The sequence below is a fragment of the Bolinopsis microptera genome, chromosome 8, assembly GCF_026151205.1.
Source record: "Bolinopsis microptera isolate Bmic1 chromosome 8, MBARI_Bmic_1.0, whole genome shotgun sequence".
NCBI classification, from domain to species: Eukaryota; Metazoa; Ctenophora; class Tentaculata; order Lobata; family Bolinopsidae; genus Bolinopsis; species Bolinopsis microptera.
Window position 1 is genome coordinate 10,764,725 of NC_087079.1, and position 13,388 is coordinate 10,778,112.

At 38.0% G+C, this 13,388-nt stretch overlaps 3 protein-coding genes across 7 annotated transcripts; all 3 read right to left on the bottom strand.

The window, feature by feature from the left end:
* Window positions 1–2,393: 2,393 nt before the first annotated feature.
* Window positions 2,394–3,812, bottom strand: LOC134819432 (uncharacterized). Its single transcript, XM_063829380.1, has 4 exons — window positions 3,694–3,812; window positions 3,341–3,497; window positions 2,998–3,109; window positions 2,394–2,777 (listed from the first exon to the last, which is right to left on the bottom strand). Exons 1-4 carry the CDS (start codon window positions 3,809–3,811, stop codon window positions 2,715–2,717), a joined length of 450 nt encoding a protein of 149 aa, XP_063685450.1. The 5' UTR covers window position 3,812; the 3' UTR covers window positions 2,394–2,714.
* A 237-nt stretch (window positions 3,813–4,049) lies between these two features.
* Window positions 4,050–5,432, bottom strand: LOC134819760 (uncharacterized). Its single transcript, XM_063829897.1, has 4 exons — window positions 5,299–5,432; window positions 5,007–5,160; window positions 4,725–4,836; window positions 4,050–4,547 (listed from the first exon to the last, which is right to left on the bottom strand). The coding sequence occupies exons 1-4, from the start codon at window positions 5,417–5,419 to the stop codon at window positions 4,467–4,469; spliced, it is 468 nt and encodes a 155-aa protein (XP_063685967.1). The 5' UTR covers window positions 5,420–5,432; the 3' UTR covers window positions 4,050–4,466.
* Window positions 5,433–5,589: 157 nt separating this feature from the next.
* On the bottom strand, window positions 5,590–9,505 carry LOC134819761 (uncharacterized). Of its 5 annotated transcripts, XR_010160799.1 has the most exons (6): window positions 9,383–9,505; window positions 9,132–9,203; window positions 8,823–8,884; window positions 7,933–8,645; window positions 7,633–7,789; window positions 5,590–6,015 (listed from the first exon to the last, which is right to left on the bottom strand). XR_010160799.1 is itself a non-coding variant. In XM_063829898.1 (4 exons), exons 1-3 carry the CDS (start codon window positions 8,021–8,023, stop codon window positions 6,510–6,512), a joined length of 444 nt encoding a protein of 147 aa, XP_063685968.1. In that variant the 5' UTR covers window positions 8,024–8,047; the 3' UTR covers window positions 5,590–6,015; window positions 6,499–6,509. The 5 variants fall into 5 exon arrangements, 3 of the variants coding, with proteins under 3 accessions (XP_063685968.1, XP_063685969.1, XP_063685970.1); XR_010160798.1 differs by lacking the exons at window positions 8,823–8,884; window positions 9,132–9,203; window positions 9,383–9,505 and adding exons at window positions 6,499–6,705; window positions 7,230–7,398 and having other exon boundaries at window positions 7,933–8,047; XM_063829898.1 differs by lacking the exons at window positions 8,823–8,884; window positions 9,132–9,203; window positions 9,383–9,505 and adding an exon at window positions 6,499–6,705 and having other exon boundaries at window positions 7,933–8,047.
* Between the last annotated feature and the right edge of the window lie 3,883 nt (window positions 9,506–13,388).

The window sequence follows — 13,388 nt, forward strand, 5'->3', positions numbered from 1 at the left end:
ATAAGAGTAGAGAAACTAGCAGGGATCCATATCATGCTGCACCGAGGAGTAGGGTACAGTGTTAGTTCACTAGGACGTGGGGTTAAGTCAGGGCAGGTACTGTTAGATAACAGCAGGGGACTGACTGCTGTTAGAGTAGTGTTGATTACTGGCAAGGGAACTATTGCTGTTGAACCTGGGGATGCCCTCCTCATCCCTCCCTCGCTCATCAGCCATGTGTGCGCAATGGCACATGAAACAATCGACGTTTACAGTGTATAATCTGTAGCTTTAATTTACCATTATAGTCTTACTTTAGACGAATAAGTTATGATACCTTACATTTTGAGAACAAATACTTTTGTCTTACTATCACCACATTACTTGACGATGCCCCTTCTACGGACAATTTTTAACCATTCACTGGTTTTTATGATATAATGTACCTGAAAAATAAAGCTGCAGTAATGTCCGTGGATTATGAATAATATTGAAGGGCCTGTTAATAAATTCACAAATTTTAATGTTGTGTGAATGAATCAAATTTTATATACACACAATTACAAGGTAAGCCTGTAAGCTTTGGTACTGTACTTCTATACTCAAACTAAGCAGTACCCCCTAGCCTAGGGCTAGACTTAACGTTGTCCAGAATTACGAGATTAAATGAAATATCAAAGGAGCTTGTTTTATATTATTTGCCACAAAAGTCTAATCAATTTGATTATCAATTACCAGTTGGTAGTACTAGCCTCACTTTCTTTGTTTCCATCTACAAACAAACATCTCTCCATATTGCTTTGAACATATTTAATCAAAATTAAATAATAAAAGACAAGCTCAAAGCCAGATGGTCCAGTTTCACAGAAGACGCCGCCCAACCACATAATTTCTACTTTACGTCTTACCGGTTGACAGAAAACAATGGTTTTATGTCCAGCTTGTGTCAGACCGGTTTAACTGTTTAAGTACTAGGCAAAAGGTTATTGTAATCTGCTCCTCTGCCAGGTGGAGCCTGAACAAAGGTTTCACTATCTTCAGAAATATTGGCCAATGGCCATGTGGATGCGCATATAATCGCCTATTATCCCCATCATGTCAATCATTACTGTGGAAGAGTGGTATCGGCACTTTCATCATCAACACAACCCTTTTTGTAGCCAACAATGCCCTAAAGCCTTCATAATACTAATAGAAACATAATAGCCCATTTAGTCCAGGCCGAAGACAAAATGTTACCCGGCAAGTTTTTGTTTGCTCACTAATTAAGGAGAATTTCAATGACATTACCATATCGTTTGAACAGTCCGATCATTGTTCCCTGCCTCTAATTATATTTACTAACTAGGTTATAAAACAAATGTTCGCCCTCCACAGAGCACTATTATTAATTTGTAAACTCCAAGTTCAAAGTTCAACACTACAATTTAAACCAGTTTGATAATAACGTTTTACGTTTAGTCTATGTATCTAATAGTAATAAGCTCTAAGAGTTGGAGCATCATTTTTTTTTCTTTCCGATTTTGATAAAGTTGTTTAAAATGTGAATAACATAAATTTACCAGAAAGCAAAAAATGCTACACGGTTTTTGGTTGCCGCATGCAAAATTTACAGTTTAAACAAAGTTTTTGGCCTGTTACTTCCATAGTATCAGTTATTCTAAAACACTTTTTATAGGGCCGTTATCAACTTGGCGAGACGAAACTTTTGGAACTGATATTGTCAGATTTAAAGAAATAATATGCTAAATCCCCGAAACAAATTTTAAATAAGGTTGTACCTTCAAATATTGTTAATTTGGTACCAAAAGTTTTGTTTGACTGAGCTGATAACAATCCTGTAAAACAATTGTAAAATTACCGATATTTAATAAATTATATGCATTTATCACAATTGGGACAAAACATTGTTTGCCAATTCATGGCGCTAATTATTACACTGACTAGTTCCATCCAGCTGAAAATGAAACTAACTCTGATGTTTGGTGTACTGGCTCTTGTCCTTCTTTGTATTGTTGAGGAGACATCAGCCCACGCAGGGAATACCAGTATGAACAAGATCAACTCAAACAGGGGCCCCGAGATGACGGAAGCAGAAAAGGCGGAGAGAAACAGGCTAAGGATCCAACAAAAGAAAGAAAACAGGAAGAACAAAAATAAGGGACTTAAAGTGAAATAGGTGGTTCGTGACAAATTGATTTCCATGTTTGACTCCAAATGAGCCAAATGAGAAACGTTTTCATCGGTTTATTGATGTTTTAAAAGATGTTTGGAAAACAAATACGTTCTGAATTTTTGGTGTACAGTTTGCAATTAAGTTCATTATTGTATTTCTAGATTTCCCACAAGTTCCTTATCATTAGAACAAGAAGTATTTCTGGTTCCGTCATATTCGGACACACTTAAAAGTGGAGACTGATAAATTCGGCAATATTGACAATATTTAAACATAATCTTATACAAATTCGTCGACACAGTCGTCACGATCATAATAAATAGCGTTACAAATATAAGAATGGCGATGAGGAGGAATTCTTTGTCATCGACAATGAAACCCAACTATGTATCAATGTATACGATAATTGAAATCTGGTCCTTGGGATGATCACAAATAAAACTATTCCGTCCAGGACATCTACTGAAGCAATTGAAATCGTCAATCTTAAAGTTCTTTCAGGATTCTATCTAAGTAACAGTCACTAGTGATCTTTATCTAGTCATGTTCACATCTTGATCTATCTTTTTCTTCTCTTACAACACTTGCCATTGTGAATTCCCAATTCGTCCGAATATTCCAACTGAAAGGGTATTTTGTGGTATAAGTATAAGTATTTTTGGGGTAAGTCGGTTACTTATTAGTTGCTAAAAGTTCCTTTTCATTTCCCTCTGTGAAGGTCTCGATCATTTCCTTATCAGTAAAAAAACAACATTAAACAGTGACCGTAAGCAGGTAAATAGTTATTACAGCATATCATAATTACTATATACCCCCCCCCCCCCCCCCCTTATATAACTGACGTGAGTAAGGAAGTGGTTGCTGTCAGAACAAAAGTATTTCTTTGTAATAATCGCTCCTCCATGATACATCTCCTTACTGACGGAAGAGTCAGTCCATGTACATTGGTCAACACTGCAAAGGAAAGTTACTTGGTTAAGTAAAATGGTTACCGGATTCAAGTGAGGACAACCAATTTAAAAGGGTTGAACTTAAAAAGTGTGATGTGCAAGCTGCGAGCTGATGACAGGAAGAACTATATTTATAGAAACGATCGCAGTGATTATAATACCACAGAAGCTGATCCATTAATCCCATTCCAACAAAATTAAAATAATTTATAATTCATTAAAGCTAACAACTAACTTTTCGTCCCACGGCTGGGTCTTCCCCATGGCACTGAGGAGTGGAGCTAGTTGCCCTCTCTCGTGGCTACCGTCTGTGACACCCCTGTATTGGTCTCCCTGTTCTTTCAGGTTCTTGTAGGCGGTATTTAATGTTTTCAGCTCACTCCCTACTGAGTCTGAAAGTTGAGTATGTTTAAATTTCACCTTTAATTAGAGTTGAAATGTTTATTTTAGAATTTAGTCGTGTGCAATGATGATGATATGTTTAGTAAGCAACAAAGGGTAGTAACATAATGCTGGGGACACGGGGCAACACTTAGATTAGATAAATCAGTAAAAGTAAAACTCTTATCCTTGGCCTTCAAATCATACCTATATGCTTGAGCAGTTGATCGAGTTTAGAGTTGAAAGTTTCGTGCTGTTGATTTCGTCCGGTGTAAAGTCTGGTAGCTCCTGCAGGTACCACAAGGAGAAGCAGCAGGTAAAACATATCCACTATTGTTAGGTTGCCGTGTTAGTCAATTATTCTGTAGTGTGAATTATTGATGTGAAAAACAAGTTTTATCAGTGGATCCTGTAAAGAGGTCAAAATATTGAATTGAAGACAAAGAGAATTAGAAACAAATTTATTTAATTGTATGTACAATTATTCTCGCACTCGCATCTTAAGGATTGGTTTTATGGTATGAGATCGAGTTGAACCAATGAAAGTTAATAACAAAGCTGGATTCTTAAGAAAAAGAAAAAATTATTGCCTCACATGATTATATAATTATTTGGATATATTAAAGATTTGTAGATTTGTCTGAGCAATATTCTACTCAATTCCCCTGGTCCCCAGATTCGATTAAAAAACTGGGCAGTAAGCACTAAAAACCCAAAGATAAACTTAAACGTCTGAAAAAGTTGTTAAGTGCATGCATTCTGAGATAACAAAATAACGATGAAATCACGATTAAAAAAGTCTATTTTTCAATAAATTAATATCAGCCAATTGATCTGATTACAGTACCATTGAACAGTCAGTAACATTAAACTTTTAGAGTTATGAATATAGCTAAAAATCTAAAGTATACAATGAGTTTTTCGAAATTTGTTGGGCCTGTAAAGAGCATTAGAGATCATTCATTCAACTCTGAAAAGAATTAGCCCTTATTCTTCTTCTTCTTGATTTTCTTCTCGCAGCATTTTCCAACAAGAATTCCTCGTTGATCCGAGTACTCGATCTGTAATTTAAAAAATGTAAGTTTTTAAAACAAATATGGTCATTTTCCGTTACATTTTCCATCGTTAACATGATGTAAATTCAATTCCCAACTTTTCAAGCTCATGGCTACAATTTTTAATCATAGAATGAATAAATTAATTATTAATAATAATATAATGAAAGAATTAAAACTTACGGCGGTGAGGAAGTGGTTAGCTGCTTCACAGTAGACCTTCTTAGTCAGCGACACTTGACCCTGATAGTAGCCCCTGGAGATGTCAAACTCTGCCCAATTACAACGGTCAATGCTGAAAGATATAATTATAAGATTCAGCTCATTCGTTAAATATGTATCAAATTATCCCAACATCAATTATCCCAATCCAAATCTCAGAAATTCATACACCCATCACTTCATTACAAGTGATACTGATAGGTGACACAAAAGTGATATTAAAGATCTGCAGATGGCACTGACTTTTCGTCCCAGGTTTCTCCTTCTTTAGAACCTGCTCCAAGAAGTGGCAAAAGTCGGCCCTCGTCAAAACTGTTTCCGGATACGTAATCGTCACCTTGTTGTTTCAAGTTCTTGTACGCAGTATTTAGTTCCTTCAGTTCGTTCCCCACAGTGTCTGAAGTTGTCAGGGTTGTTCTGAGTCACAGGTTAGGAGAACTCAACAGTTAAAAGAAAACTTTGTCTTAGCTTAGGGCTCAGAACTTATTTAAATGGAAGAGCGACTAGATACAGATACAAAATTCAGATATGGTACCAAGATTGCTGATGTATTGGTCAAGCTTGTTGCTGATTGCGGTGTACTGATAATTTCTTCCTTCGTATGTTCTGGCACTGATATCCGCTACAAGAAGCAGCAGCCCTAGATAGTGTAACATCTTTCCTACTGCAAGTATTCAAAAACTGTAATTAATGACAAATGTCGTCAAATTACATTGAGTGAGAAATCAATCAATCTATGGTAAATGAAAAAGAAATTGATACCTTGAATGTGGTTATTGGATAATTGTGTATTAGTATACCCTGAAAGAAGCAACGAGACCAACAATGATATTGCGAAGAAATGTAGAAATGAAATTTGATAAAAAATACATTACAAACAAATTTCTATGAGTTCCAAAATCTTCCAAAAAAATCGTTACTAAGATCTGTCATGATTATTTCCTATTTTAACATCTGATTCAGATTCCAATCTGAAAGGATTGACCATATGAATATCTTATAACATGCCCGAGTGTGTGAAGGGAAACATTTTGACACCTTGATTGTAAATCAAGTAAATGTCATAAAAAAACAGTCAATAATATACATGTCCGTTCAATTACATCACTTAGCGACGCAACAAACTGCCTCTGTGAACTGACCACCCCCATACGGCGAAGGGACGAAGGTCAGACCATTGAGATGTCGCTTTGGCTGGCACGCCATCACCGTCGTATCTGAGTCGCGGGCCCATATTGCGTGGTCACATTTCCTGGAGAATAGAGTTGGATCAATTAATAAATTAATTAAATAATCAATTAATTAATTAATGATCAATTAATGAACCTATAAATCGTACGATATTCAGATTTTTGCGATCAATATTTTCTTTACAGAAAAGTTTAATGATACAGATGCTTCAATAAAATAAATCTGAATCCGCGAAATTCTTGATCATGATTTCAAGTTTTACTTCAGTTTAGAAATAGAAGAGGCTGTCGAGATATACAACAAACCTTTTTTCTGTTGACCTTTCACCAAATAAATGTTTGGTAGATTTCCTTATAAGTAACCTACTGACTGTTTTGGTATGGTTGAGGATACAAGTAAAGAAAGTTAATCGGCTTGATTATACATGAGTGCATTAGGCTATCATTGATAAATTAAGGGTAAGATAAATGCTGTACATTGAAGGTTTTTAATCTACAGTAGGATTGTGCTGGGACGCAAATCACGCAGTTTTGGACAAACGTACCACTGAATCTATCAATTCTCGCAACACTTGGCTTCACGCAAGCTGACATTCCATCCTCTTCTGTTAAATTGCTCTTCCAGCACAATCTCGGTAAGAAAGTATTCGTATTTTGAACATGCTGCACGTTGGATATCTGCTATATAAATCTGTTCGCATGTTCGTGGTCTTTTTGAAGAACGCTTTCCTCTACGTTTTGCTTTACGTTTACTGTAAGACACTAATTGAAACACCGCAAGTGATTGATTTTGTCAACCGCACAAATTCTTAAATTCACTCGCATGATACATTCGATAAACGATTCATGATCGATACTCGATTTTACTTATTACGGCGGAAACCATTACTAATTCTTACAGTTCATTTTCAATGTCGGGTTTTGACAACCTTCTTTGTCAAAACGTTTTGACAACGTTCATATCTTTAACTAGATATGAACGTTCAAAATTAAACATATCTGGAATGGTTTGAAATAATTTGCCTATAGCTTTATCGCAAAGCAGCGTGCGTGAGCCGTACATTCCTACCAATTGGTTTCACAGTTCATGCGTCAAATTCTTCATTATTGGAGCCAACGATATTGATCAAACCAGTAGTACAGACCAACACTTAAAACTCATTTATAGAACCAAGCATAGGAGTAGGATCATTAACAAAACGTACAATTTAGCAGCTTGACACGATCCAACATCATCCCGCACATACATCACGATCATGGCACATATTCTACTCACAATCACTTTTCACAGCACTCAGGCCTCACCAAGAAACCGCTTCAAACCGCGCCCATGCCAGGTCAGGGACTTCAGAAAATAGTCCTCAGTGACACAACTCATTCTCCGTATAGAATCCTGGATTTCTTGTACCGTAGATATGAAATCCGTTATAGCCGCCTCATCGCAGCTGTGAAGGCAATAAGAGCATTTTGCATTGACTGTAGCACTAGGTTCTTCCGAGAAATAGAATCCAAGGACATCGTGATCAAAATCACCCAGTTTATTTTTCCTTACTCTCTTACAGTAACAAAGCGTTTCGCTGTGCATATCGTACAGTGTTAAATTCATGATTCAAAATCCTAATTGAACCAAAGAAAATGTCATTGAACATAAAGGTAATTTAAACGATGTTGGAACTTACTGTGAACCAGCACCAAGTAAACCGTCTCTGAGCTCCCCCGCGACCGCGTAGTCCTCTGGGTTGTCCTCTTCTACCTCGTTGTAGTTCATCAGTTCGTATGTCATCAGGGCAGCCTCGTATTTATACTTCTTCTCCTCCACTAAATTCAGAAACTGTTCTGCATGGAAAAGATGTGTTACTGTCGAGGCGATTTGTATAACTGGACGAAATGCAGGTTATAGAAAATAATACCTTGCGCTGATGGCGCTTCTCAAAGTTAATCATTATTTTTCTCATTTTGACCCCATTTTCCCAACTTACCCATCAAGCGATCTATCTTCTCCAGTTTGGCGTAGTTGCAACACTGTCCCAAAACCACGAGGGATAGAACCAGGATTAGAAACTTAACCATTGCTAGGTGAAGCAAATATTATAGGACTATAAATATTTGAGAAACATCTAATTCTATTGAGAACTGAGTTTAAATCGCCCAAAACAAAATGTAATGTTCCTAATTTTTGGGTTTGCAAGATTAATTGTTGAGATCTTGCTCAAACTAACCAGACTGCTAGGTCCTAGGAGAAGGGTATCATGATAAACATAAAAACAATACCCTTTTGCAAGATTAAAATTGTATTTTGTAACATTCAATGTACAGGTGCAAAGTCTGATTTGTCAATCTTCATCATGAACATTTCATGTTAAATTACATGAATTTCAGTTTTATCTCAAAAATACAATCACGAACGCTTATGAAAAGTTCCCCTATCATTGGGGGAGTTAATCCCCTTTGCTATAATATTAAACTTTTAAAAAAGATAAGTTTATAAGATGAACTAAAATCTGAAGTTGAAAACAAAGCGGTGGTTTGACTACATTAACATGCAAATAACTTGCGGTTCTCTTGTGGTTCAGCTTCACTTGCAGCACATGAAAGATCTGCGGCCATTACTGTCTGCAGCCCCTGATCTCGCGACATAGCCGTCTGGACAGTAGTTTTGAAGTCTGATCGGTACACAGAATCTGAAATCCGTCTGAGGGATATTTTCAATTAAGCTCAGGGTTAATGGAGTTTTATCAGAACATCAACAAATTTAAAATTGTACAACAGCGATTTAGAGTGATTGATCGAATTATAAATGCTCATTACAGAATTAGAAATTAACAAAACTTTTTATCTCTCATCTATAAAGTCGTTCCCAAAATCTTACCCTGCTGTCTCCCTCAGAAGTGTCTGGAGTTGGCTGTAAATCGTCAGCTTCGCTCACCCAATCTGATGAAATCAATTTTAAATGATAAAACTTTGTAAAACAGGAATCTTTTGAACAAAGTCATGGCTCTGCGACTGTTATATTATGCGCAATGAATTGGACACATGCTAGGACTTGAAATCTGGAAAACCACTCATGAAATAGCTATAATCGGGTATCTTCTAATGGAAAAAGATGCTGTACTCTTATATTATATCCTATTGGGCTGCAGCTGTGACCTATCAAGGTGGATTTTAATTTTTATCGTACCTGTTGTATCAGTATCAATGTCAATCGAGACTCCACTGAAATCTTCATTCTCCAAAGCTAGTATCATCAACTCTGAAAACAGCAAAATCATATTTACTCTATGGGTACTAAACCTTTTACATTCTTCGGAATTGCTTTAATTTAAGAACGATTTCCACCCTCGGATTCACGTGTTCTAACATTAGTATATGGTGACTTTTAAGAAAAAAATTGAGATCAAGAGTGCAGTGATGCTCAATTACAAACTTTACCTAATTTCGATATGACTGTGTCGAGTTTAGAGTCGATCTGACTGGGACAGTAGGAAAATACCACTCCTAAGAGTAAAATAAGAATCGTCGCCGATTTCATCCTCAAACCTAAACTAAAAATAATAGTTAAACATATTAGTTTTTTTCTTTTTTCTTTTCTTTAGGTTATTAGAAATTTTGTTGAGGGGATGGAACATAGGTACGGTTCACCACTGCTGGGAAGGCACTGATGTTTGGGGATCAAAACATCGCTAAAATAAAACAAGACAATTGAAATATGTACTATATAATGTTACGTGAACGTTATGCACTATTCAGTACATTCATTATCTTTCAACATTTTTGATTATTCATTTCAAATCTCATTAAAATGCTTCTGAAAATCTTATTTTAATTTTAAAGTATCCATAAGTCCGATTAATAATTCAAACCAAAAAGGATAAATTAACAACTCATGTTTGCACTGATTAAACCACCGTTAGCTTCAGGCTCGTTCTCTCCTCCCGCCTTCGTCTTACTCTTCAGCCAGCAGTAGTTATTAGACTTTCTCATAGTGAAGCTGAGACGCAGTCAGCAGCGTCAAGGCGGCTCGTCCAACAGTCCTCATATCCATTAGATGTGAATCTCGCTAAAATTGCACCCCAGAAGTCAAAACCATCCATGGCACATGATCTGTCGGAAGCTACAAAGCCTGGTTTTGGAACACAGTCGATGTTCATACTGATTAGAGCATCATTGGGTGCGGGTCCAGTCTGTCCTCCTCGCTTGTTCTTTAGCCAGCAGTAGTTGTCAGATTTCCTGAGGGTGAAGGACTGACAGTCTGCTGTGTCTCTGCAGTGGCTAACACAGTCCTCGAAGTTTTGTGATTTGAAGTTGCTGAGGTCTGCACCCAAGTCGGAGTTGTCTTTTTTGCAGCTACTGTCTGAAGACGAAATCGGATTAATCAGCTTTGAGATTAAGGAAGCTATAGTACACCATTTTGATGAGGGCGAAAGGAGAGCGGTGAATAAGATAAAAGCTAATCCGAAATACTTTTATTCCTACGCGAAATCGTTCTCCAAAGTGAAGCAAAACATCACAACTCTTCTTAATAGTGAAAATAAGCTTGTCACAGAGAAGAAGGATCTTGCGAACATCCTCCAGACTCAGTTTTGCTCAGTCTATAGTGACCCTAACTGCCCCTACAAGTCCATGCCTGAATTTGCGGTGCCGGCTGCCGCCCATTACTTGTCGATATAAAGAACTTTTCCTCACTCTCGATCACGTAAAGGACGCTATATCGAAACTAAAGCTTGACTCTGCACCGGGACCCGATGGCATCCCCTCCATCCTGCTGAAAAGATGTACCTCTAGCTTAGCGGTCCCTATCTATCTTATCTGGACAGAATCTATGTCGTCTGGCATCGTCCCAAGCTACTACAAGACCTGATATGTCACTCCTCTCTTCAAGAAAGGTAGCAAATGTGAAGCTGTAAACTATAGACCTGTGACGCTGACTTCCCACGTAGTGAAGGTGTATGAAAGGGTCGTCAGAAAGCACATGACCCAGTACCTTGATTTTAATGATCTGTTATCGGACAAACAGCACGGATTCAGGTCAAATAGAAGCTGTCTCACCCAAATGTCGGAGCACTTTGATTTTGACAAAGGTTTGACAAAAGGAAATGACACCGATTCAATCTACCTCGACTTTGCAAAAGCTTTTGACAAAGTCGACTTGGATCTACTTCTTCTAAAGCTGAAAAGATATGGATTCCAGGAGAATCTCATAAGATGGATTCAATCCTTCTTAACTGGTCGTGACCAAGTTGTTGTCGTGAACGGTGTGCATTCAGACAGCGCTAAGGTGTTAAGCGGGCCTGCCTCAGGGCAGTGTTTTAGGTCCACTGTTCTTCCTGTTGTTCATCAACGACCTAGAGGACGTGGTTAAGCATTCTAGAGTGAGCTTCTTCGCAGACGATACTAGGGTTTCCAAGCAAATTAGCTGCCTTGAAGACTGCCAACTTCTTCAGACTGATCTTTACAGCATTATAGATTGGTCCTTATGTAACAACATGAAGTTACACGAGCAGAAGTTCGAACTCCTAAACCACCTACACAATAAGAGGAACTTGTTAAGTGAACTTCCCTTCTACGTAGAAAGTCTCCTCTACAAGGTTTCTAGTGACGTCACTCTTTATCCCATAGAAAACGTTAGAGACCTTGGTGTAAAAGTGTCAAGCGATCTGAGCTGGTCTAAACACGTCGGGGATATGGTCACCAAAGCTAGAAGTAAACTGTCTTGGGTGCTCAGTGTGCTTAAGACACGGGATAAAGTGGTTATGATGACCCTCTACAAGTCTCTAGTCAGAAGCTTATTGGAGTATTGTTGTCCGCTGTGGGACCCAGTCAAGACGACAGAGATTCAGCTTTTGGAGGGGGTCCAGCGTACCTTTACAAGCCGCATTGGTGGTCTATACAGCTTAAACTACTGGGAGAGGCTAGCTCTTTTGAAGTTGATGTCCCTGCAACGGAGAAGAGAGAGATACATCATCTTGATGATGTGGAAAACGTACCATAACGTTGTTCCAAATAGCTGTAGCATCGAGTTTGTGGAAACATCCAGATATGGCACTAAAGCAGTTGTTCCTTCTCTATCAAAGTCGAGTTCGATGAGAAACCAGACACTGTACGATAGCTCGTTCGCAGTAAGAGGATCCAAACTGTGGAATAGGGTGCCGAGTGAAGTGAAAGCCGAGAAAACGTTTGCCAGCTTCAAAGTCAGTTTGTCGAAGTTTCTTGCTTTGATACCGGATAACCCTCCGGTTTCCGGTTATACGTGCAGCATGTCGAATTCCTTGGTAGACTACACGCCAACACGGTGGTCAGACATCTGATGACCCTTCCTGCTACGAGGATAAACCTTACCAAGTTAAGTTAGTCTCCAGCTGACCTGTCACACTCCAAGTTCATGCTGGTCAGAGCGGCGTTGGTTTCTGGGCCGTTTAGTCCACTGTTGTTGTATTTCAGCCAGCAGTAATTGTCTGAGTTTCTGGTGGTGATGGCTTTGCAGCCGGGTTCGTTAACACATGCCACGACACAAGCTTCAAGGCTTGATGCGCTGAAACTTCGGATGTCAGCTCCCAAAAACCCGAATCCAACTTTCTTGCAATTCAAGTCGTATGAAAGTGGCTCCGGCTTTGGTTCTGAATCCGGTTGAGGATGCGGTTCCAGCTCTGGCTCAACATACATTTTTCTGCAGGAGTAGTCACATTTCTTCAGCTGCCTCTCGATCTTTCCACGTTTCTTCACATCCTTCTTATTAACAAAATGTTTCCATTTATATCCATCTTCAGAGATATAACAACCGGATTTTGATTCGTATCTCTTTTTTAGACACGACTCAAACAATTTGATCTTCTTAGCGCATTTCTTTTTCCCCCTTCTTGATTCCTTTTCCTAATCCTCCAACGAGTGCAAGGATGGCTACGATAATGACTAGAAAAACGAAACGTCTCGCCATTGTGCTGACACTGGATTAGTTAAGCTACGACCGCGGACCTCATGAATTTGCTTTCAGAACTTAATTATTAAGTTAATATTTTATTATTTTGTTTCATTTTCTATATGCATGTACCATTATCAATTATATTTCATTACATATTATTAAAGGAATCCGTATCAGTTGATATGTTTATTACTTTAAAATGCTTGACTATCATTTTCAATAAGTCATTATTGTAATGGTATATTAGAACCAGACAGACACAAAGTGTGAAGGGCCTTGCATATCCGTGAGAGAATTAAGCAATCGAATAGCATGCTAGATAACCATTTAATTCACTATAATACACTTCATATCAGAAGTACAGTAAGCTGTTTTCTGGAGCTAGCAAACAAACAAAATTATCCTATAATAATTTGAAAAACATGAATTAGCGAGATGAAGCTTTAAATATCAAGTTCAACAGCCTTCCAAACCAGTCATTTCAATTTACACTACTCCGCAATAACTATATTCACACTT